The sequence below is a fragment of the Pocillopora damicornis genome, chromosome 10, assembly GCF_964200805.1.
Source record: "Pocillopora damicornis chromosome 10, jaPocDami1.2, whole genome shotgun sequence".
In the NCBI taxonomy this organism is placed as follows: Eukaryota; Metazoa; Cnidaria; class Anthozoa; order Scleractinia; family Pocilloporidae; genus Pocillopora; species Pocillopora damicornis.
Window position 1 is genome coordinate 10,550,976 of NC_142679.1, and position 21,760 is coordinate 10,572,735.

At 37.8% G+C, this 21,760-nt stretch overlaps 1 protein-coding gene across 4 annotated transcripts; it reads right to left on the reverse strand.

Annotated features, from left to right (window-relative positions):
• Positions 1–2,546: 2,546 nt before the first annotated feature.
• On the reverse strand, positions 2,547–21,424 carry LOC113667613 (mediator of RNA polymerase II transcription subunit 25). Of its 4 annotated transcripts, none has more exons than XM_089184831.1 (23): positions 21,117–21,424; positions 19,919–19,970; positions 19,334–19,458; positions 18,287–18,350; positions 16,814–16,851; positions 16,207–16,333; positions 15,425–15,490; positions 14,779–14,869; positions 14,337–14,441; positions 13,768–13,868; positions 13,450–13,555; positions 12,412–12,605; positions 12,079–12,158; positions 11,491–11,548; positions 11,151–11,267; positions 10,660–10,767; positions 10,047–10,070; positions 9,906–9,944; positions 9,329–9,499; positions 7,875–8,093; positions 6,319–6,471; positions 5,385–5,666; positions 2,547–4,129 (listed from the first exon to the last, which is right to left on the reverse strand). In XM_089184831.1, exons 1-23 carry the CDS (start codon positions 21,230–21,232, stop codon positions 3,974–3,976), a joined length of 2,592 nt encoding a protein of 863 aa, XP_089040957.1. In that variant the 5' UTR covers positions 21,233–21,424; the 3' UTR covers positions 2,547–3,973. The 4 variants fall into 4 exon arrangements, with proteins under 4 accessions (XP_089040957.1, XP_027039266.2, XP_089040956.1 ...); XM_027183465.2 differs by having other exon boundaries at positions 5,385–5,672; XM_089184830.1 differs by having other exon boundaries at positions 13,435–13,555.
• Between the last annotated feature and the right edge of the window lie 336 nt (positions 21,425–21,760).

Below are 21,760 nucleotides of genomic sequence, written 5' to 3' on the forward strand. Positions count from 1 at the left end.
GGAGCCCCCATTCTGTTGATCGGTTTGCTAATTCCCACAACTTTAAGCTTACAAAGTTCTATTTGCACTATTGGAACCCTGGTTGCGAAGGAGTCAACGCCTTTTACTACACTGGTTTGGGGAGAATAATTGGCTAGTGCCCGCAGTGTCCTTGATTCCTCGGGTTATTAGGCATCTTGCGCATTGAAAAGCTGCAGGTACTTTTGTTGTACCCGAATGGGTTTCGTCCCCGTTCTGGCCTGTGTTCCTTGGGTTTCAGTCTTCTTACCATTCCCTTGTCGAGGGTATTATTACTTTCACTGACATTGCAGGAATTTCCACCGGGAAAACATCAGTGTGTTTGTAGTTTCGGTGACTACTCCTTACCTCGTTAGCCATGTATGCTTCTAGTCTCAGTGACTAGTGATTGCCTCGGTGGCTGAGTATGCTTCTAGTCTCAGTGACCAGTGTGTGCATTGACGGCGGCGTAAGTCTGTAGTCTTGTCATTTTTGTGTGCCTCGGTGGCTGTGTCCCTTTCGTTTAGTGGAGTTATTTATGTTAAAGCGGCCGTTAATGTTTGTAATCCCCGTACCCGTTTTGTTGTTTGGATGTCCATGTGGGACTTTACTTTCGTTGGCCACTGCGTACCTCGTTGTCCGCACGTGTTGCGTAGTTCGTACTTTTCTTACCGGCTTTGACTTGGTCTTGATCCGCAGGATCGTTTTCAGTATATCCCATTTCTGTGGGCTCCCACCCAATTTTCTGGTGACAGTTCCCTTTCTCTCCGTTTTGTGTCTTCCTAGACGTTTTTTTCCGGTCCCATGTGGTCCGAGCTTACCCACGTTCAAGATCGTCCTTTTCGTCTTTTGGCGAACTAGTAACCCGATGTGGTCCTTGGCTCCAGAGAAGATAATTCAACAGCCTCGTATCTTAGCGGTTTTAGACAATGGCGTTCTTGGGCCTCTAGATTCCCTGAGATCAGCTTCTTGCCAGCAACCCCGGTTTACGTGGCCTTGTATTTACTCAGCATCTTTTAAGCTTCTACTTCTCCGTCACATGACCTTGCTGGTTTCCAGTCATCAACGAACCACACTCTTCCACAAAAAGTTATGGAATCTGCCCTACGGATATTGTCGCATCGGAAGTCCAAGAAGTTGTCGATGACTACAGAAATCCTCTTCAATTTCCTCCAGAGCCTGGATGGCTCTTTGGTCGATACGAAATGTATGGCCATGGCACTCCTCGCTTACGCAAGGTTCTTGAGGTTTGATGAGCTTTCAAACCTAAGGCTCATGGATGTAACTGCACACCCTACATATTTATTTTTAGCTATTTATTGAAAGCAGCAAGACCGACCAGTATCGTAAGGGTGCCGTTGTACCAATCGTCCAAACCAGTACCGGCCTTTGTCCTCGGGCTAACCTCGTCAATTACTTGTCCCAAGTCAAGCTCGTTCTCCTTGCATCTCTAAATGATGGCGATGACTTCCTGGTTGAGAATATGATAACTAAATCCGGACCCAGTTTGTCCAAGTCGGCTCCAAGATTTCATACACCAGATGTCGTGAAGTTTTGTCAAAAAAAGTTAGTTGACGTGGTCCTAGATCCTAAATCCTTTTCCTGGAACAGCTTTAGAAGTGGTGGCGCGTCTTCTGCTGCTTAGGGCGGTATTTCTGATAAAATATTTAAGAGAAAAGGTAGATGGCGTTCGGAAAACGCTGAAGATGGTTATGTTGCGGACTCGCTAGAAAGCCGTTTAGCGGTTTCTATTTTCTTGGGCCTCTAATTCTCGTTCTTTGTATTCTCAGCATCTCCTAGTTCGAGCTTCACACAAACTTCTTTGTGTACGAGTCGTGAATTAAGGTAGCAAATGTATTTACATTCGGTGGAACTAAACTGTAAGTGCCAGTGACAAAGAATGTAAATATTATCCCGTCGGTATGTAAGCATGTGAGCCGCTATGGCGTTAATTGCGTCTTTTGTTGTAGAGCGTATAGGTAAGGTTTGACATTTGTAATGTGTTCATCTCAGCTCTCTAACTTTTTAAGCTTTACGTTAAAATTTTTTCTTGTATGTAATTTAGCTTGTTTTACCTCTAACCCGCAGAGCTTGGAGCGCCTGCATTTAGATGGAGAATACGTTCTCATTTTCCCCACTGGGTTTTTGGGTTTTCGTATCACGCGGCGGCCAACAAAATTTTTTTAGCCCGAGAGGTGATTCAGTTGTAACTAGTTGTTTACTATTCTCTGTACCTTTGTCGGACGGCATTAAACGCTCGGGCTCCTAGTTCGGGCTGCACACCCACTCCTATGTACGAGTCGTGAATTAAGATAGGAAGATCAGTGTTACTCAGTGCATGACAAAGGCATATTCCGAGAAAAAAAAAGACTGCGAGTGCTCTCAATAGGATTCGAACTTAAAGACATTTCGATTAGTGCTTTGGACGCTCTACCTCTAAAAGATCCTTATGTGTAGAGATAATGTACATGAAGATGGTAAATTTACTATGCTTTCTGGGGTCAATTTTACATTCATACAGTACTTACAAACAGGATTAGAAACGGCGCTGGGGCGAACACATTTTTATTTAAAATCAAGCGACAAGATCACACGTATCAACCGAGTGCCTGTTTCAGGCGAGAGCAAAATATAAACAAAAACATCTTAGTTTATTTATGAGTTCTTCTCCCGAGGGGCCACGAGTCAGAATGGCACTTTAATAATAATTTAATAATATTGGTTGTAACGTGATATCCACTACACTCACGCCCATTTGGCATGTAACAGAGTGGAATGGGACATGTTTACACTGTGAGAGTGAACTCAAGGTAATGCTTCGTGCCCAACCTGGTGCAAAGTTTTGAAAATGTTTGCGCGATTTTTCCAGACCAAGCAAATTAAATTTTCAAAGAAGTCAACCGAGAGCTGGTCACTAGCAGCAATTTTACAGAGTTACTATCAATAGGGAAATACCTTTCAATTTGTAATGGTGTAAATGCCTTCTATTATAGATCACGGATGAGTCCTCACACCTGCCTGTGACAGGAGTTCTACCGGTTTGTTCCTACTTGCTACCTCTAACTAGACAGATACGATCACATTAAGTCTTTCTGTTAAACGAAATTCGACGCTCAGTTGCGTCTTAAAAAGAACTCATTACTGTAAGAGGTTTGGTAGATCATACACTATTTTTTCAATAATCAATGCCCAAAGGACCGTTCCAATCACCAATAACTCTTTCAGTTCTTTTAGGGTAAGGTTATATCATTCTTAGAATTTCAAAACGTGATAAGAAACTTTTTTTATGCTCACTTACCAATGGCATAGATAGAGAAATACATGGTTTCCGCAGCATACCTCAGCTTTAACTATTTGATTACGGCCTCTGCCGTGGTGGCTAACTCTAGCTTTTCCTTTAATTGGTCCGGAAATACATTACATCCTACATTAACAAAGGATCAAGTCTACTAAGTAAGGTAACCACTTCGTAATGACCAGTCAGTGTATTAGTGATGATTGGTGACCTTTAGGCTGAACACTTCATCATATACACGTACTCCTTCAACATTGACAAATAGGTAACCCGACCTATCGCAACCTTAGTTAATAATTTATCATTACTCGATAATTTGTTCGTCCAATGTGACAAATTTTTGAACATTAGTCATGCGATTGATGCAAATGACTTGTGGTTAGCATATGACTTGCGGTTATGTGCTTAGCAGATGATATAGGTTAGCCTACGACTTGTGGCATCTAACAGCCTTTAGAGTTAATCGTGGAAATTCGTAATCTGCTACTAGTACCACAGTTTTTCCATTTTACACGTTATGTTACTGAAGTCCTTTACAAATAATGGCACACAGAATAATGCCAACATAAATAAACAACACGAAGTTACCTATTCAATTATGGATAACGAGTTCTATGCAATTAAAACCCATACGTTAGATTCATCAACATTCCAACAGCTTAATTTTTCCCAACTCTAAACTCATTGCCGCATCATGTCGATAAAGCTTATGTTATCAGGAAGATAATTAGACTGCGACTGCGCCAACTGCTGCTGTTGGTGAACTTGCAACTGAGCCTGTGACACCTGACCTTGAGACATGGGGGTCTGAACCATTTGCGCCTGAGTCATCTGCACCTAATAAAGACATAAAGGATTTATTTATTGTCGTTCACACCGAAGTGATTATCTCTGTATGAATTCCATTCATCCAATTTAAAAATTTGACATACACGTAGAATGACTGGGATAAATAAGGAGAGTAATAACGAAACTGGGGGGGGGGGGGGGTGTATAAAAGACAATTTATACGGATTATAAAAAGATAATTAGATAATTCACCGGAAGGGATTTTCTAAGCTGATGTTGTGAGCATTGGCCTTCGCTCTAACGATGGGCTAACGCTTCAAACCGCAGCTTAGAAAGTCCTAACGGTGGCCAATTTACATCGTGAACTCAGTTGATGAAACCAAATTATCTTCAGCCAAAATAGTTTACAACCTTTTAGCCTTTTCGTTTGAATAAAGCGGCCGATTTGGCGCTTGTAGTTGTCTGATAATATCGTTTATCGGTCGAGTATGTATCGATTCGATCGATTGAAATGAAGAACGTATAATTGGACACGGGAATCTAGAGAACAAGTGATTTCCAACACAAATTGGTCAACTTTCCACTGACGGCTTACCGACAGACTATCGACAAGTTACAAATTGAAACGGCCACCAAGAGTTTTCAATCTTATTCTAAGACCAAATATTTCTAGAGCAGTTTTAAGCAATATGTGCGAAACAGCTTTTAAGGTAAGTGTTTTGGCATCACCGACACATCACCAGCTGTTGAATATCCGAATGTACTAAAACAGGGGATAGCGCTAATGGGGCACTCTCACTAGCTAATCAAACTCAGAATATCCTTTGCGAGTCACCTCCCAGCAACTCGCACTGTCTCATCATCAACAACACCATGAACATGACGATCAGAAAAGAAGTATGTTCGAGTGACGACTCTTAAAGCGTTGTTCGTTTCTAACGACAAAATGATGCGTTGTTTGTTTGGTATGTACTCGTTTTGTACTCACAGACGTTTCGTAAACTTGAGAAACGTCATCACTCAAGCGGTGTTGGTTTCTATCAAAATCATGAGGACTGACTGCACAGAAATCAATCATGTGGTCAGAATTTAAATATGTTTGAGTAACGACTCTAATAGTGTTGTTCCTCAGCAACAACAGATGGAAGCGTTGTTCGTTTCTATAACAACAAAATGCGGCGTTTTTTACCCACAGACGTTTGGTCGACAAACGACCAACAGTTGGGGAACTCGGCTGTTTCATAGTTTCACCAAAAGTTTTCCTTATGCACACATTAATTGTATCGAGTATTTGATTACACACCTGACCAAGTGGCATCTGTACAGCTGGTTGTGATCGTTGCTGCTGAAGCTGTAGTAGCTGCCATTGCTGCTGGGTTATTCCAGGCTGCGAACTCGCCAGCCCTTGTTGCTGGGCTGAAGCTTGGTTTGCCTGTGACTGTAAGAGGTGCCGAAGCTGTGACGGTATTCCTTGACTTGTTTGCATCTGTTGCACCTGGTTATCCTGTGTTGGAAAGGTCTGCTGCTGTTGTTGCTGTTGTTGTTGTTGCTGTTGTTGTTGTTGTTGTTGTTGTTGTTGTTGCTGCTGCAACTATTCAAAAAAAGTCACGTGCCATCAGCCTAAACTAGTATACCACTCCACGGTAGAAACAAGCCCCGACAAAACTGTCCTGTTATCAACAATCCACACGATAATTATCCAAAAAATCTTCCTAATTTTGATCCAAACCAGCTTTTGTACTCCTGCCCCTTCTTAACCTTTGGACCCCTAAAAGGCTAGTATATAAATTATCCTTATAATATTGGAATAAAGGAAATGATCACCAACGAAAGAAATTCTTGATTGTTAAACAAAGTGTCCTTGTCAGCACCTTGGGAAATGTATAAATTTCCCAGTATGGAGAATACGCATGCAAAGAAGAGAGGAGGTCCGCAATGCGTACACCCGTAGGCGAAGAATTGTACAATTTTCACGCATAACGTAAATCACTTAATTTTGCAAACGCAAAGGACTATATACATCCCCTATCGTATCCTCTTAGGGTACCGCCTTACAATAATAGAACACGATTTCTGTGAGTATATTCAGTGACTAAAAAACCAAGCAACCAAATGCCCACAGAAACTTCGATCACATTCACTAATCCACTCGTTCGTTTATTTTGTTTCTGGCTTTTGATGGTAGGAATCATTGAAACCGTGCTTGACCAGTTGAAGAGCATACAAGCAAAGCTTACCTGTTGAAGTTGTTGCCTTCGCAGTAACAGTTGTTGTTGTTGTTGAGGCGTAAGTTGCTGCGTCTGTTGTTGCAGTTGCTGCTGCTGTTGTTGCTGCGACTGTTGTTGCAGTTGCTGTTGCTGTTGTTGTAACAGTTTGAGAGTCTGCAATAGCTGAAGTAAAACACATAAGTAACCAATCAAAATGCACTCATTACATTTCCACCTAAAAACAAGGTTGATTACCTCGCTAAAGTGGAAACGTCTGTATGAAATGAGGCAAAGTAAACAGATTGAAGTTTCCAAAGTGCGTCATGCAAGTTAAGTAGAGGAAGAGACAGGCAAGGGGGAGGGGGGAGGGGGGAAAAGGAGGCGTGGAGAACTGGGGTGAATAGATCTTCACTGCACAACAAAAACCGCATGCTTACTTTCATTTGATGAAATATAAAAACATAATTATACGGAAAAGAAGCGGTGTTTTAAAACATTTAACGATAAAAAATTGCGATAAAACATTTCGTAAAGGCATATTAAAAATATGTTGAGGTCGTTTCGACGTTTGACTGACGTCATTATCAAGTCAAAGAGTGAAAGATAAAAAAAAATGTGTAAATACTAAAAAGACAATAGGTAATGGAATATTCTTTAAAACAAAGAGTTTTTCGCGAATGGAATCAGTCTGCGTGTTGAGACAAGGATTGCGCTGCTCGATGAAAAGGATCTCATAGACAAGACAGTCAAATTTTCCTTGGCACTTTTTTAGAATGCGTAAATGGCTTTCTTTGAGGAGGTTTGTATCCCCGTGGGCAGTCGAAAAGTGTTTACCGATCGCAGAGTTTTTATGTTCAACAATACGTTGATGAAGGTGTCGAGCTGTAAAGCCGACGTAATCTGAATCACACAGATCACATGCAAAAGAGTAAACAACGCATTGTTGATTTACGATTGTAGGGTTGATTTCTCTGGGCTTGAGGTCTTCTTACAATTTTGCGCTGATAAACACAGGTTGTAGTGTAGTGACAATCTTGACTGAGATCACGCATTTGCCTTTTAGCTGCGATAGCTGATGTTTCATCTTTGAAGGGCAAACTCACTCTCACAACGCTGCTGTCTTCCTTGTTTTTCTCTCTCATGCCAAATGAAAAGCTCTGAATGGTTTTGGTAATGGAAGAATTAATCATTGCCAAGGGATAACCAGGTCGGGTAAAGATGGAACGTAGTCTAGTGCATTCTTGATCGAAGGCTTCAGTCATTGAGGATAGAGCATAAGCTCGGTGGATCATTGTTTTTCAGATTACGTCGGCTTGACAGCTCGACACCCTCATCAACGTATTGCTGAACATAAAAACTCTACGATCGGTAAACACTTTTCGACAGCCCATGGGGATACAAGCCTCCTCAAAGAAAGCCAATGCCGCATTCTTAAAAAGTTAAAAACACAATTATCACCTTAAAGGTTCCTAGATGAGTAAAGTTAAGTACAACAGATCAATTCAATATATCTTCAGAAATTAACTAAATTGAGTAAGATCTATTGTAACCGTCAATGCTTCTAATGCAGTACAGTTTGTACTTACAGCAGGATTGTCTTGTTGATCCATCGGTACAGGCATGTTGTGGGTCCCTGTGCCCACACCACTAAATGACAGCCCTATATTGGGCGCCACAGAAGTCTGAGTACTAGTCGCCAATCCTTCTGGGTTTTGACCTAAACCCGCAGTTGTACTTGTTATCAATGTGTTCCCAACAGGATTCAGCAAAGGTTGCTGGGAAACTTGAGACTGTTGTTGTGGAAACTGAACAAGGGCAAATTCAAGCATTAAAGAATGACTAACAGCAAAGTGACTTTTACAACGAGGACAGCCCTGCTATTCAAACTTGCGTCCACCTACACAAAATATCTGCTTAATAAACGCCTGGTAGATTGCAAACAGTCATATGCTAAACCAAGCATAAACAGTGTGCAATTGACTCTCAAATATGGGCTTTACGTGTACAGATAGAGCGACAGGAAATGAATATTCAAACGGGGAAAATTGCTCTTAGGCTGTAAAAGGAGAAAGACAAAACTCACATTTCATACTAAGCTATCTGCGCAACAAAGGTTTCATATGTCAAAAGATAATGGTTCGTTCTGGTCAGTGGAGGTGTCCACCCAACACAAGCACAGAAAATTTAACAGAAAACTGAAAGGAAAACTCTGGAACTTAGGTTTGTGTCTGTTTAGTACCGAGTGTCCGTATCTGAAGTCTTATTTTCCTACAGAGATTAAAAATTTCGCAGAATGCGTAAAAGGCCACATTTAAAACGTTAAGTTGGTTCCAAGCCTACATCAGAATTGTTTTCAGGAAACACAAAGAAAACAATTAGGAAATAAAAGAAATACAGTGGAAACCCAAGAATAAGTAGGGGTCACCGAGTTCGTTTTTTAATTACAGGTACGTAAAACCGAAATTACAGTATGGGTTTTTCCAAGAGCATTTAATGAGGCCAAGTTAGCCTATTGAAAAAATAAAACAGTAACAACTTATTCTGAACTAATGGGGAATTTTCTTGAAGTCTAAATCAAGGAAAGAAACAAAGAACTGTAGTAGCATTCATCAAAGAAAGATTGGGTAGAAATAATAGGACGTTCGAGACTTTTGATAAAGTCAGTTGAAGTTTCTCCCTCAGTGGTCTGGCAACCTTTCTGATGGTTTGTAGATGTTTCTCACTTAAGTCCAAAGTAGCCAATTTAATCGGCCCACATCTTCTGTCCAATTACATTCTCCAAAACTTTCATGTTCTTTTATGATACAAATTTTGCAATGAATGGTGTAATAATGTATAATGAACAGATAATGAAGAAAAAACCCAACAAAATCTGGCGAAATAACCAGCACAGAAACAGTTCAAACAAAATCAAAGACAGATGGAATCCCTTTGTTATTTCCCCAACATTCTGAATCCTGCGACAATTTCCTTTGCCCTCCACTTAGTGTTAGAGAAGTATCTCTGCATCAACAAGAGACAAAGTACATGCTCATCATACCTGCCCCTGAGGTATCCCAGGAGCAGCAAAACCTGCCTGCTGTGGAGTCTGCTGTTGTGGTTGAGGTTGCTGTTGCTGTTGTTGTTGTTGTTGTTGTTGTTGTTGTTGCTGTTGTTGCTGCCTCAACTGTTGCTGTTGTTGAAGCAAAAATCGCTGCCGCTGTATTGTAATCTGGAGTCCAAAGCACACTAGTCAGAACAGTTTGTGGACACTTACTCAGTAGAATTAAAAAAAAAACAAAAAAAAAACATGGGGCCATTGTCATAGGATTCTGAAATCCCTGACCCGTCCCTGACTTTTCCCTGAAAAACAAAATTTACCTGGCCAATAATTAGTGACAAATTTCACAACCATTAATTTTCCAATCCTAGTTTCTTTGTTAACAATAATTATTAATGGCTCTTGCCTGCTACATGTGTACATGCTACTCAGAAACTGTTAAGTTATTAAACAATCCACATGGACAAAGGAATGTTTTATTCTGAATATGTGTCTCTTATTAGGTAACTTCACATGTTAATAGCAGAGCTCGCAGCATGCGAAGCAGAGCATCATACCCATCATATTATACACATACCCTTGCGACTTGATCTGTTTTGTACTTTTGAACCACAGTCTGAAACAGAAATCACACATCAGACAATACTCAAGCAAATCAGTAAGACCTCAAAGAATTCAAAGAGCTCTCAACATTAAGAGTTTAAAGTTTCATACTTACTCGTATTCCATCAACAAAGTTTGCCTTTGGAAAATAAAAGAATTTAATAATGTCAAGTGCATGGCTGCATAATAACCATTAATATGTTCATAATGATATTAGATACACATGTACATTATTGTAAGACTCAAAAACCCATGAACACCAGAAATTTTGGAAAGTCTAGTGCAAATGAAAAAAGGTCCATGAGGCGTGAATAGACATTAAAGCTTGTAGTTTTTTTGGGTTGTTTCTGTGTCCTGACCACCAACATGATTGGTCACAATACAAGAATGTTCAAACATTCAGATTTTCTCAGTTTGACTGAAATGGGTCATGTATAATTTTGGAAGAAAACTAAATAATGTAGTTTATCAAGTAAAGAAAAGTGTGTTCTGAAATGAAAAGAAAAATTAATAATTAGCAAACACACAGGTAGTACAACATATTCCCATCTGATGGTGTTTATCTGATAGATGATTTATCTGATAGATGATATGAATTTTGACAGTTAAGACAGAATCCAAATTTGTGAAATAAGGTATGGAAAGATCTATACACAATACCTATCTAGACATAAAAAACTGTTGCTAATTGCCAGCACAATTACAAAGTATCATATATGTTTACATACCTGCTCAACAGGAATCAAACCAACAAAGGCACGCTTTTTTGGACTGAAAATTAACAGAAGGACTTTGACATCACATTGTGGAACAGGGGGAAAGTGCACACAGCCAGCCTGGAATAGATAAAACATGATTCTTACTATTAAAATACTCTGAACTCATGATGTTTCAAACCTATCCATCTATCTAGGGTCTTCATCTGGATGTTCAAAAACTTTCTCATCCTCTTGTGCAGTTTGTCATACTCTGTTCTAGTCTCTGTTCTCTTCATTTTTTCAGGCTTTACTGTCACTACCGCTTATGTAGTGTTCATTACAGCGAAGATCACTGTCATATTTATTTCTTAATCTGCAGTTCACATAAATGATTTTCATATTTTGACAGTCATTGATTCATCACTTCAGGGGTTTATTACAAAACAACATAGAGACCAGCTGCCAGTTGGCTTGTAAGCTCAGTTGGTAGAGCACTGCACTGGTAAGGCACAGACACTTACAAACTTGATGCCATGGGAAGCCATGACCCTGTAAAGTGCTTTCAAGGATTCTTGATCATTTGGTGCAAAATGGAAAGCCACTGTCTTGGAATTCTGCAGGAGTGGTCCTAAGGTTGACTGCAAAATGACAAAACAAGAGATTTTGTTACTGCTGCTTTTTGGTCAGACAAGCACAAATGAAAAGTAAACAAAGCCTTCTTTTATTAGTAATTATCTATTTCAGTTTTTCTTCAAAAAATGAATCTCAGAGAAACTCCTCAAACATAACATGTTAATTTCATGTAAGTGACAACACAAGAATAAATCATAACTGAGTCTGGCATGTCCAGTTCAACCTTACCAGTAGGTTTTGAGGAATGAGCTGCATGATCAGCTTTGGTGGCCAGTTGTTAGCTTTGCTGTATGAACAAAAAAACCAAAATAAATAAAGAGACAAATGACGAACAATAGCAGAATAATTATTTTGGAGTTCAAAGTTTGTGAATCTCAGCAGAGTACTCACAATAATTAATATCTACCTCCAGCTGGATACAGGTTAAAAAATCTTTACGCTTGTTGAAATATTGTGGCCTGGAGTACTTGGTATGCAAGAAATCCTATTTCTAAGACATGTTTCCGTGCACTCATAAGTCAAGAGCCATCATTAATAAAAGTAGAGAAAAACATGTCATCTCACAAAAAACAAGCTTTGTTGCATAAGATCTCAACATCAAGGACTTTGGCTAATCATAAACTGACAGTTACATCACATTTTTTAAAAAAAAACTAGTTTATTTCATGAAAAAAAGAGGGAATGGGGAGTAACTGTTGGCAGTTGTTCCTTATCTAATGCTCCTTTGTAGCTGAAATCTGTAGAAAAGATTTAAAATACCCCACATCCTTCACTTGCAGCTAAAATATTGCTGTGGTTGTATGGATTAATACTTACATGGTGTCTCCTGGAACAACAGATGCATGACATGCCAAAGATCTAGTTATTTTCTGCTGAGGGCCAGCTGGGTCACGAATCTAATCAAATAATGGATGCTGCTGTTAACATTTTCATGCAGTTTCTGGATTTCAGTAAGGTACTTATTGCTAAAAATTTGCTGAGTTATTTCGTAAAATCAAGAGCCTGATTGCTTGAAATAAAGAGAAAATGAACAACTTAGTTAATGGTTCTGAGCTGTCATTGTCCCAAATGTAAGAAGATGACTCAGGTAAATGCTTTATTCAGAAAAAACTGAATCAGTCAATCAAACTGCCTCTATGTGACACTTACTGTATCCTGCCATTCCAAATTCCCTGTCCAGACTAGAGCTCTCTGAGCAACTTGGTTTTCTTGGGTTGCAGGTACAGGAGTAGGGGTTGGTCTGGGGGATGGGGTGGGATTCGGTGCCCAATTTCCTGGTGGGACTTTCATCCCATCTGCCATTTTATTAGCTGGCTGTCCACTGTTAGGAGTTGGGTTGGGTTCTATAGTGAAAATGACATTTTTTTTAAAATTATGTATAATAATGATTCCACTATAGTGACATTGCACATGAAGATGACCCTTCTTTAAAAAAACAGGAATCCATTCCACACAAAGATTAAAGTAATGTACAAGGTACATATGATGGTCAATAGCAGTAACAAATTTAAATTCAGACATAATTGTATCAGAAGTAAAGAGCACCATGTACAATGTATGTAAAGTTGGGGATACCGCATCCTTGAGCTGTGAATTGTGTAATCGAGGAAATGGGTGAATTATGAACAGCTGTGAGATGTCACTAAATAAAATAATTAAATGTGATGGAAGAGAGTGTCCAGAGGTGTAGACTGCTAGGTTGTTACAAGGATATCCCTTTGAAGTTAGTCTCAGGCCATTGTATTGCATCACAGGGGCTGCTGGGAATTTCCAGCCTTATTAATCACAGACATCAAACACCTTCTCTACCCTAATCAATTGCTGATGAGATTAATAAGTAGGGAGATTCAAGAGAGTTGTTTCACTGAATTTGCCTCTGGCAATTAAGGCATCATGGTGGATGGATTATCCAACACAACACAATTCTTTCTGTAGTTCAAATACAGAAGAATGTGACAAGTATTTTCCAAAATTGAGAAAAAAATTCATCACTTCAGAGGTATGATTTTTTAATATTTTTTGCCAGCTGATGGAATTTTGTTAAAAAATTTTCAGCACAATAGTATAATGTAAAATTTGGCCACTATTAATCCATCTGAATAAACCTAAATAGCCTAATGGGGGCCATGCATTCAATAATGGGAATCTTATGAAGGGATTTTTGCACATTACCAATGATGAACTTACGACTTTGTTGTCGTTTGGCTATTTCCAAGATTTTTTTGGCTTGTTGTGCTGCTGATGAGCTTGAAAGGGAAGATGCTGCAGAATCCAACATATTTACTGATGGCATCTGAGGAAAAAAACACAGGCAATAATCTCACTCAGGTGAAGGTACAAAGGTAAGTTTGTATAATACTCAAAGTACAAATGCTGTTCCCAGTTCAAATTGTGTTTCAATTTCAGTAATACATGTATTTATTTAAAGTTTTTTTTTTCCATTTTGGTTTGATTTGTGGTTTACTGATTTGTTTGTTTGTTTCAGTTCCTGAGAGACATACTCACTGATAAATTGCTATCTGTTGTTGGCTGCTGAATTTTAACTTCAGAAAGTTGTCGCTGTAAAATTTTTTTGGTTTTTATGGATTTCTCTGGACTTTCTTTCCCTTGAGGAAGTAATAATAAATAATAGTTGTCAATTATCATTTCATCAGATAATCAATTATCATTACTAACACATTCCAAAGCTTTTGAGATTTAATAATCATAGAACAAAGCTGTTATTGGGGGCACAGACAGGGTCAAAGTCAACTACATTGTAAGCAAGCCACAGCATAAGTAGAATGTGAGCATTGGTCAATGGACAAGTTTAAAATTAAAAGTCTTTCATACATTTGGTGGTTCACTTTTTCCTTGATTTAGAGAAAAAGTACAGTTCAGTTATCATACCAATCTGTACCATTTAAAAGAAAAGATATGCTTGAAACTTTACACACTAGACACAATGATGGCATCAACCATTTCATACTAATGGTAAATTAAAGGATAAATCCAACACCAAAGAGACTTCTCCTGAGAATTTTAAATCTGCTTCCTATACAAAATATCGACAATTTAGATGAGCACATGCGTACCATTGTTAATCATCTGTGATGGTGTTGGCACAGGCTTCAGATTGGTTTCAACCATAAATGCACTATTCTTTACTGTTTCAGCTTGTGAATCATTGTTACAGGTGACTGGTTTTGAACAAAATGAAAACAAGCAATCAAACTCAATTATACACAAAATACAATATGTAAAAGAGCTGCCAAAGTTCAAAATGAGTCTGTACAAAAGCATGAAAACTTAAGAAGGAAAGAACCAATTTGGCTAGAACCAGTTCTGTGAGTTCTTGGAGGGGAAACACTCCATCACAGACAAAACAGTCTGACCAGCAGATTGAAGCAAATGAAAAATTGGAAAGTCTACAAAAGCTCCATCAAAAGCAACTTAACAGACACCATAAAAGCAGAGATGTGCCCTACTTCTCAGTGGAAAATCATAGTAATAAAGAAATAATTAAATCAAACAAACCTGGCAAATCAAGGCCCTGAATGCATACTAGATGATTAGGGTCTTTGGAGTAATCTTTTGAAAGCACACTCTTACTATCAACTGTCAGAGACTGCAATCAGAAAAAAAATATCACTATTGAAAACAGGATATCTATGTAACAAAATTAATTATAATAAGCATTTAATACCACATGTGGAATTATATTCAGTATTTCTTTCCAAAACTGTGCTTGAAGTGAGGAACAGCTCCCCTACAACAACTTAACAACACATTCCTGATACATCACCACCTACTGGTGACCAATCAGCCAACTGTTGGCCAATAGCTAGCCAATACCTCCCTGCTAATAATCAGCTGACAAACTGCCATTAGTCAATAAGCTAACAAGCGATGAACAGACACCTACATGGATGACAGGTGACTTTAACCCTCTAACCCTTAATAGATATTTTCATCCTATATCTTCTTACAATACCCTTACTACCCTTGAGTCACACAATAAAGTCATGAATGAAAATAGAGGAATTGATCCCTAACTACAGATGCTCTTAATTGTTAAACAAATTCTCCTTGTCATCAACATAGGAAATATACAAAGAAAAGTATGGAGAATATGCATCTGACATTAAGATGTAAAGGGTTAAACCACTTTTAAATTTCTTACTCTTTCAAATACTCTTTGAAGTGCAGGTATCTTTCTGGGGGCAATAACGGAAAGATGAACTCCTTTCTGAAAATACGAAAGAAAAAAATGGTAATCATTATTCATGTAAGTAACATAAATGTACATGCAACAGGCAAGACTTGTCTTGTGTAAGGAGAGAAGAAAATTATAATTGTCATTGGAAGGGTAAGTGGGAAGGCAGAAGGCCTACAAATGGAGGAAAGATTAGAGATATTTGGGGACAGCAGTGAGAAGTGACAGCATGGAATACTACCCTTGGTGACAAAGAATAGCTACTGACGGTAACTGAAAGGAAAGAGAAAATTACTGGAAAAACCACATTCAAACTACATGTATAACAGTGGTTGGTTAGTTAATTAAAAACAGAAAGATTTAAACACCTTTCTTTAATTATTCAAGCCTTATAATGACTATCCCATGTTAAAGGTAGTGGTCTTTCCCTAAGATGTCTAGACCTTGTGTGGAAAAATCAATTTCTTCTGACCTGGAAGCCCAAGGTGTATCCAAATTTTAGATGATCTACCAACAACCTTATCATTTTTTTTGCATTGTAAAACATTTTTTAAGATTTTTGGAAACATTACTTTGAAACTTACAATTATTTAGTGGAAAAAGGAAGGCACACAGAAATTTACATGGAATGAACATACATTTCCATTGGAAAAGTTTCCGAACAGGACCACTCTCACAATTTTTTTATACTCCCGATGCTTTATAGTGGATTGTTCCAAAACAAGTACAAAGCAGGTTTTTTTTTTTACCTTTTGTCCCATCTCTTCAGCAAGTTGTTCCACAGTTTTATCCAAGTAATCATCAGCACATTCACGACTTGGCAGTCCAAAGGGAGGTGAGTTACTCACCACAATGCAGCTTTTTCGTACAATCCCTCTATATGACAAACATTACAACTGCATTTTTAGTAACCACTACACCAAGATGTATACTAGAGCAACCTAAATGTACAAATCATTGAGGGTAAAAGGAATTGAATTTTTTCCTTAGGAGCCATTACTAGAAATGTACAATTATTTAAGTTATAAAGCACACAGACATAGACTTTAGTGAAAGTAGTCTGTTCCAGGAGCAGGCTGGTCCCATTTCTCATATCATTTGTGTAATTTCCTCTTGACCTTCCGTATATTCAATAAAACTACAAAATATCAAAGGTTTGATGATAATTTTGGAAGTGTGAAGCAGATGTAGGTTATCTTCACACAACTCTGACCATCTCCTGTAATTACTTCTGCCTCTTCATCTAGTCACTTAAAGTCAGGCTGGAAATTGACTGCACAGTACCCAAACCAAGTAGGTGGTATGTTATGCAAAGCTTTGTCTAAAAATGAAAGCACCAGTCATGAGAATACTCACTTATGTTGACCTCTCTGGAGTGTCCTTTCGTCAAAGATCTGTTGAAAAACAAAGTGGTAATTAAAACTTAAGTTTCTGTTGGTGCCTGTATTTTTAGTTGATGGTACAAGTTTAATGTGTCACCTTAAAAGTACTACTTTAATGCAATTTGAGTCTCTTCAATCTAATGCAACTTTCCAACTTAAACAAGTCATTTGTTCAAGAAGAAAAATGTTGTTTACTGTTAATGAAAATTTATTTTTGCTGTGGAGATATTCAACATCTCAAAATAGGTAAGTTGGCAAAGTGATAATGTCAAATTTCAGTCAAATATATAGAAAACCTGATTTACAAAAAAATGCTTGGTTCTCTGCCATAGGACTCTACTGGATGTGTTCCACAATTTGAGCTAGACAATTTTGATGCCACAGAAACCAACCTGTTCAAGACTTCTCTTGGACAGTAGGATTTTCTAACCTTCTTTGGCAGTCTGTTTGGTATTTGCAAATGATACCTCTACTTAATGATTTCAAAGGCCAATTATGGTGTTTGATCAACTTCTGGACCTTTTTTATTTTAGCACATACAAACCCAGAAAAGTAATAAAATTAATTAGTAAGAAGAGCCTGGAGAAGTGTGAGTTACCATGGGAACATCAAGCTATCACAGGCAAGTGCGCTTTGTTCAGAACTACTGATTAACCAAGTTTCAATAGTCTTTGTGGTATATTGACAGAGATAACTATTCAGTTATTTCTACTCATAATAACAAGAACTGAGAACTGAGTTGATGATGTGATTAGCCACCATAAAGAGTTCCTAGAGCTGACCCTGGGTTGTTCAAAGCTACATAACCCAGGGCTAGTGTGAAATTTGATTTTAGGTCTGAAAGCTTTAAGAGAAAGTTCAGTTCAAATCTTTTTGCCTGCAATTTCATCATTGGATTTCCTAAAAGTAATAGAGGGAAGATTTTTCCTTAAAAAGGATTTTTGAACAAAGAAATAAAGAAATCTGGATTAAAATTTAACCCCAGGTTAGTGCTAATTGGCCTTTGAACAACTGGGCCCTGATGTTTGAAGCATGTTTCATCCACAGAACTCTAACACACCAGAAACTTACCCCCCTAATATAAAACTGGGTTGAGTTAGTCATCAGTCATCCACTTTGCATATACAACTTATTTAAAAATTGAAATGACCATTTTTAATCTTTCATTAAGTCTCAAAGATACCCTATAATTTCATGGGATAAAAATTTGATCCTAGCAGTAATACATTTAAAGTAAGAAAAAGTTAAAATTTATTGAATTCAACCAAAGAAACACCCAAGAAAACAACATTGACCTTATTCTACTTTTGCTTGTTTGCTAATAGCATGTGTCACCTTTTGTTTAGGAGGATATATTACAGATAATTTAAGTTAATAATTACAACAACCAAGTTAATTTTGAACTATAGGACATAAACCAGGTTATTAAGGTCAATAGTTGACATACCTGTAAAGCAATGCTCAAAGCCTCAGCCAGCAAACTGCATTCTTCACCACCTCCACCTTCAAATCTTAAGAATAATAGATCAGAGCATTAAAAAAAAAACCTTTAACAATGGGCAGTAAGCTAATTCATGTAATAAAAATTAAGGTCTTCAAACAATACTTATTCGCACCTTATATTGATTTAAACAATATAATTGATGTACCGTATTTACCCGCAGATAGGCCGCACCCGCGTATTGGCCGCACCCCAAACTTTCAATGGTTTTCATGGGAAAAAAAAATTGTTGAGGTCGAGTACCGGGATAAATAAAGCAACGTTTGAAATCAACAACAAACAAGTGAATAGTAGTTATTGCACATGCTGATTAATTATATTGGAAGTGAGCAGCTAGTACCACTCACTGTCAATCAGCTGAAGAGACAAAATTGTGTGTCAGGAGTTTTATTTCCAGCCATTTAATAATACAGAGAAATACAATATATTTTTTAGAATGTATGCCGAATTCTTCCACCTAGATGGTTGTGAAAGCGGTAAATATTTACCTCCACTTCAGTGGGTACTTATGAATAACCAACATTTCAAAGGTCAGGTAGAGAGAAGACATTATAGTTTTTACTCATGACAATAACTTAAGATCCAGAAAATGAAAAGCTGCACAACAATTAAATCATTTTCTCTTTGAAAACACAGAAAATTAGGAAAACTAATCACAGCTTTAGCTAAAATCTCATCATCATTTCAAATGCTTTCTTTTGTTTTTTTTGTTTTTTTCTCAGAGAAAAACTCTTTTGGGAAAATAAGGATCAAAACAATCAAATTTTGAAGATTGTAGAAACTACTGTCTTAACAACAGCCTTTTTTTAAACATGGTATTAGATCTTACATTCCAGATAGCACTCAATTAAGTCCCAATGATCAGTTGTGTATTCTTATAGGTAAGCAAATTAAACAGATTTAAGATGTCTGCCAAAGTAAATTTCTAGATAAAGTATTCAAACACATAACCTCATCATTTCTCTATGCCCATGAATGAGTTGGAAAACTGACCTCACATCATCTAGGTATTGCAGTATCTGTTTGGCACTGCGAGTTTCCTTGACATAGTGCACTGCTGGCTCAGGGGTATGGCCTATTGTCCCATACACCACCAAACCATATTGGTTTGGGCCATACTGAAAACAATGAAAATGGTTAACATGTAATCCATCAATATTGAAAAGGCAAATTCTAAAAGACTGATTGCACAACTTTTCAAAAGTTTCACAGTTTCTCTAGCATAAAGCAAATATGGATACGAGATTCAAGTCCATAATAGGTCACCCCATAGCAGTTTATCAAGTTCCTTGATAATTTTAGGGTATTACTAAATACTAATGGATAGAGAGGATATTATGGTGCAATGCTTTACACGAGAATAGAGAAAATTGACCAGACCGAGGTTTTAATCTTGACCGTTGGTTACAGTTGAGTGCACTCACTTTTAACAATTTGGCCAAACAGTCTGCTATAATCAGTAATCTGTACTTAATCTCAAGCACAATAATTTTGAATGATCCAGTCCTACAGCATCATGCACAATTTTACCTCATGGCCCAAGTCATTTATCAGGTATCCATGTAACATGTTACATACCTCATCTCCAAAGCTGTATTCAAAGTCCATTGGAACTTCTCCATTGAAATAACTATGAATATGATATCATTGTTATTAACTGTTCATAACATTCATTAATAAGGAAATATGTATCTATAGAATGAGATCTGAACTCTACAATATATACCTAAGTATTATTGTAGGCTTTGAATTAGTCATTTTCTTACAAATTAACATGTTATATTAATTCACTTAATGCCCAAATTTCACTGACAGGATGAAGGAATTAGAGGCAAAATTATGTAATTATCAGCTTTAAAGAGGGAAAAATTTCTGCGCAACCCCATACAACATTATGCATTCAGTTCATGGATAGAGAAAACAATGACAAAAACAGTACATTGCTATTGGAAAAACAGATTTCTTTTACAATAGTATGGGGCTGTGCAGAAATTTTACCTTAAAGTGTGTTGTGATAGACTACTGGGGAGCTTAGCTGTGGTTTCGCTGAAACGATCTACAGAAATCATTACAATTATAGTTACTAGAGGATCTTTCAAAATGCACTATCAAATATTGGCAGTTCTCAAGTCTCTTTTTTCAGAGGGTTGCTAGGTTTCAAACTTTAGCTTAAAAATCTACACAGAAACATCCTTAGTTTGATGCTCAAATATAAAATGTAATTTTCAGCACAAGCTTTTTTACTGTTCAGTTTTGATATTTTTGAGACCAAATAGAAAAAGAGCAAATCATTGTGCGTTACTGTTGTGTACATTCTGGGTCCAAATATATTGTTTTTAACTATCACGAGGGTCTTGAACGATAAAATAGTAAGACTACACATTATCAAATGACGGCTATAGTACGGCACACACAATCAAGATGAATAAATGATCGCCTAACTCGACAAAAGACTTAAAACTCGTCTATTTCTAAAATCATTCGCTGGATTTATAATGACAACAAATTAAAAAAAGCTTTGGTGCAACAACGAAATAGAATGTAAGAAAATAAACTCTCCTCTTTTCAATAAATTTGTGACGTATGTACAGTTGTCGATAGTTGTTCATTTTAACCATTCATTTTCCACACGTAAGTAAAACTGGAGTGCTTGTTGTACCAAGCTGAGTTTGTTCGATTAGAGAAAGAGGACGCACAGTCTCATATTTATTATGCATACGGTTCTTGTTTCTCGCTCCAAGAAGAAATAGTTGCCCGTTAGTCACTTTATACTTACTGTATTGCGGGTTCAATGTAGGATTTCTTCAGGTTTTCAAAGTCAAGAAGTAAATTCGCAGTCCCCTCCACAACAAATATAACATCGTTTTCGTATAAATCACCGGTAACCACCATTATTGTCAAGTTACTTTCAAAAAATGAACGGGAAGTTGATCATCCTTCCTCTATATCCTGCATCCTGTTTTTGGGAAACTCCCAAGCATGAGTAAAAGGATAATTTTAACCGAAGAATGACACAAATACGCGAAGAAGTGATAGCGGAAGACATAGAAGCTACTTTATCCTGCACTCTTCCTCGCTCCCCCACTCCGCGCTCTAACCGTTCCTTCCTGCATTGGGTGAAGTACTGGGCACCAGATAGGTCTTCAGTACCCCCATGCAGAGGAAAGGTGTGGAGGCTCAAATGAGAACTCTTTCGTCCTTTTCTTAAGACAGACTTTCTTACTCGAAAATTTTTTCAGGACCTCCGATTCGAACGTTTCAAAACTGTCATAGCACGAAAGCCCAAGACTCAGGACGTTTAGCCGGTTGGTTGTGCTTGATTGGGTATTTCTGCTCTCTTCATTCTCCTTCAAATTCTGATTAGGACGTTTCGTCTCTTTCTCCTGACCTGCCCGCCATTTCTTTTGTTGTTCTTTCGCG

What these genes read in the sequence shown, in the direction of transcription:
- LOC113667613 (XM_089184829.1), bottom strand. Translation starts at nt 21,232, where the DNA reads ATGGTGGTTACCGGTGATTTATACGAAAACGATGTTATATTTGTTGTG. An exon ending in TCAGGGCCTTGATTTGCCAG is followed by an intron (nt 14,442 to 14,778) that starts GTTTGTTTGATT and finishes GTTCAAAACCAG; the next exon opens with TCACCTGTAACAATGATTCA. An exon ending in CAACAGATAGCAATTTATCA is followed by an intron (nt 13,556 to 13,767) that starts GTGAGTATGTCT and finishes TTTTTTCCTCAG; the next exon opens with ATGCCATCAGTAAATATGTT.